Source organism: Austrofundulus limnaeus, unplaced genomic scaffold, assembly GCF_001266775.1.
Source record: "Austrofundulus limnaeus strain Quisiro unplaced genomic scaffold, Austrofundulus_limnaeus-1.0 Scaffold97, whole genome shotgun sequence".
NCBI lineage: Eukaryota > Metazoa > Chordata > Actinopteri > Cyprinodontiformes > Rivulidae > Austrofundulus > Austrofundulus limnaeus.
The window spans coordinates 1,642,035-1,644,183 of NW_013952499.1; the positions used below are offsets into that span (position 1 = coordinate 1,642,035).

The 2,149-nt window shown below is 43.6% G+C and overlaps 1 protein-coding gene across 1 annotated transcript in view; it reads left to right on the forward strand.

Annotated features, from left to right (window-relative positions):
- The window catches only part of kcnj9 (potassium inwardly rectifying channel subfamily J member 9), a gene marked incomplete at its 5' end in the record, with an annotated part of 12,726 nt that extends 11,239 nt beyond the window's left edge, over positions 1-1,487 (forward strand). The window contains 1 exon segment of the mRNA XM_014013062.1: positions 345-1,487. Coding sequence (XP_013868516.1) covers positions 345-611 — 267 coding nt within the window. The 3' untranslated portion in view covers positions 612-1,487.
- Between the last annotated feature and the right edge of the window lie 662 nt (positions 1,488-2,149).

A 2,149-nucleotide genomic window follows, 5' to 3' on the forward strand; every position in this document is an offset into this window, starting at 1 on the left:
AAGTGGATGGATGGATGGATGGATGGATGGATGGATAATTGGATGGATGGATGGATGGATAATTGGATGGATGGATGGATGGATAATTGGATGGATGGATGGATGGATAATTGCATGGATGGATGGATGGATGGATGGATGGATGGATGGATGACCCATATCTTTTAGTGTTCAGATAACTGATGAGTCAGAATCAAAGTGTAAAATGAACAAACATTTAAAATCTGGTATTTTACCAGGTTCACTGAAAAAACTGTAACTTAGCTTTTCACCAAACMTTTCTTCTCTACCTTCATGAGTTGATTTATCATCTACTACTCCCACCCCGCACCCCCACCCCCCAGGTGGACACGCCCTCCTGCTCGGCACGGGAGCTAGCCTTGGCCGCAGCCCGACTGGACGCTCACCTGTACTGGTCCATCTCCAGCAGGCTGGACGAGGAGCCCACGCTGGTGGAGCAGGCGGCCAAGCAGACGGACGGCGGCTCGRCCAACAGCAAAGCGGTGGAGCCCATCTTCACCGTCGGGGAGATGACCGACATCCAGGAGCAATCAGGACTGGGCGAGCTGAACGGCAGCGTCGCCACAGACCAATCTGAATCCGAGGCCTAGAACAGAGAATGTTTACAAAGACCTTCCGCACACCGCCACCACGTCACGGTTAAAGAMGTTTTTTATTTTGACGCTGACGAGTAGTTCCATTAGACAGCAGCTCTACAGTAAACGCCATATTCTTATCTCATATAAACAGATTGATTTCCTAATGTTCGTCTTTCTTCATGTCTGTTACAGGTGTTCTGTTCGTGTGCTATCTCTTTTTGATTCGTTGTGTTTGCTCTGATCACCGTTGCCTATATACTACTTTAAAATGACGATACTATGCTTTTGGGTTGGACAGGAAGAATGTTTCACAGAACGTAATTTATCCTCTTGGCCTGAAGGATGACAGTTTTACATAAAATGTTGAGTATAATTATTGTTAACATTTAAAATAATGTGCAGAGATAAAAACAAATAATCTCAAGCTTTTTAGATGCCAAGATCAATATCCATCAAGGTGGGAACAGTTCCATTTTACAGCTGATTAGAGATCGTTCTGCTTTTTATTAGGTTTCAGGCTATTATTTGGTGCTAGTAATAAAGTTTGGGGAACAAAATTGTAAATTAACTGTGGAGCCTGCCCTTTCTTACCTTCAGGAGGCACAGCCTGATCTTAAGTTGGAGCTATCCGAATCCTTTTTAGAGRGAAGCTAACACTGGAGCGTTTCGTATCATGTACTGCAGCTGTAGAACAGTTTGTTAAGCGCTGTCCTCGGCCGTGTATAGTCAAAAAGCACAACAATGTCCTGCTCAGTTCAGCCCAAACTCCTGCTTCTGCTGTTGTGTATATATATATGTGTGTGTGTGTGTGTATGGACATTTTTACTTGGTTTTAATATTTAAGATTACACATCAGTTAGAATGAATAAAGGACAATATATTCCAGTGTTTTGGATCGTGTGTTGTTCTGAGGAGGATTTATGGAAACTAAGATGTGTACAAAGAAAACCTGGACCGTTAGAAGAATAAAGGTTAAAGTTCAGGACAGGACAATTTGTGGACTGCCAGGAGAAAACCTCATCTCTAAAATGTCCAGCATTGACCATAAACTACATCATAATACGTACGTCAATTATTCTACCTGCAAAATGACAACATCCCACCACTAGGTGGAGCTGTGGGGGTTTCAAACGTAGCCAGCAGCAGAGATATTTGCCGTTCAAAGGCACAGTATGTAGGATTTGTTGTTTTCAGTGACATCTAGTGGTTGAATCATCCTCCCTGGTCCTCCCCCCACCCCCACCCCCTGCTTCCAAACGCAAAGGAGTTGCTACGGTGTCTCTCAGGTGTCAAAAACCTTTGATAAGTCCAACCGCSATGTCTACCAGCAGCTTCAGGACTAGTGATGTTTCAAGTGGTAAGATTATGAGGTTTAATAAGTAAAATTATCCCAGCTACAATGACAGACAACAAATATTACATTTATAGTATTACAACTAAAACCGTTTTTAACGCCGCCACCGCAGTTTGTCCTTCATGAGCCTTCATAGACAAGATGGCGGTGCAAGATGGCTGCTGCCTGTAATGGCGACCCGTGACCATGTAGATAT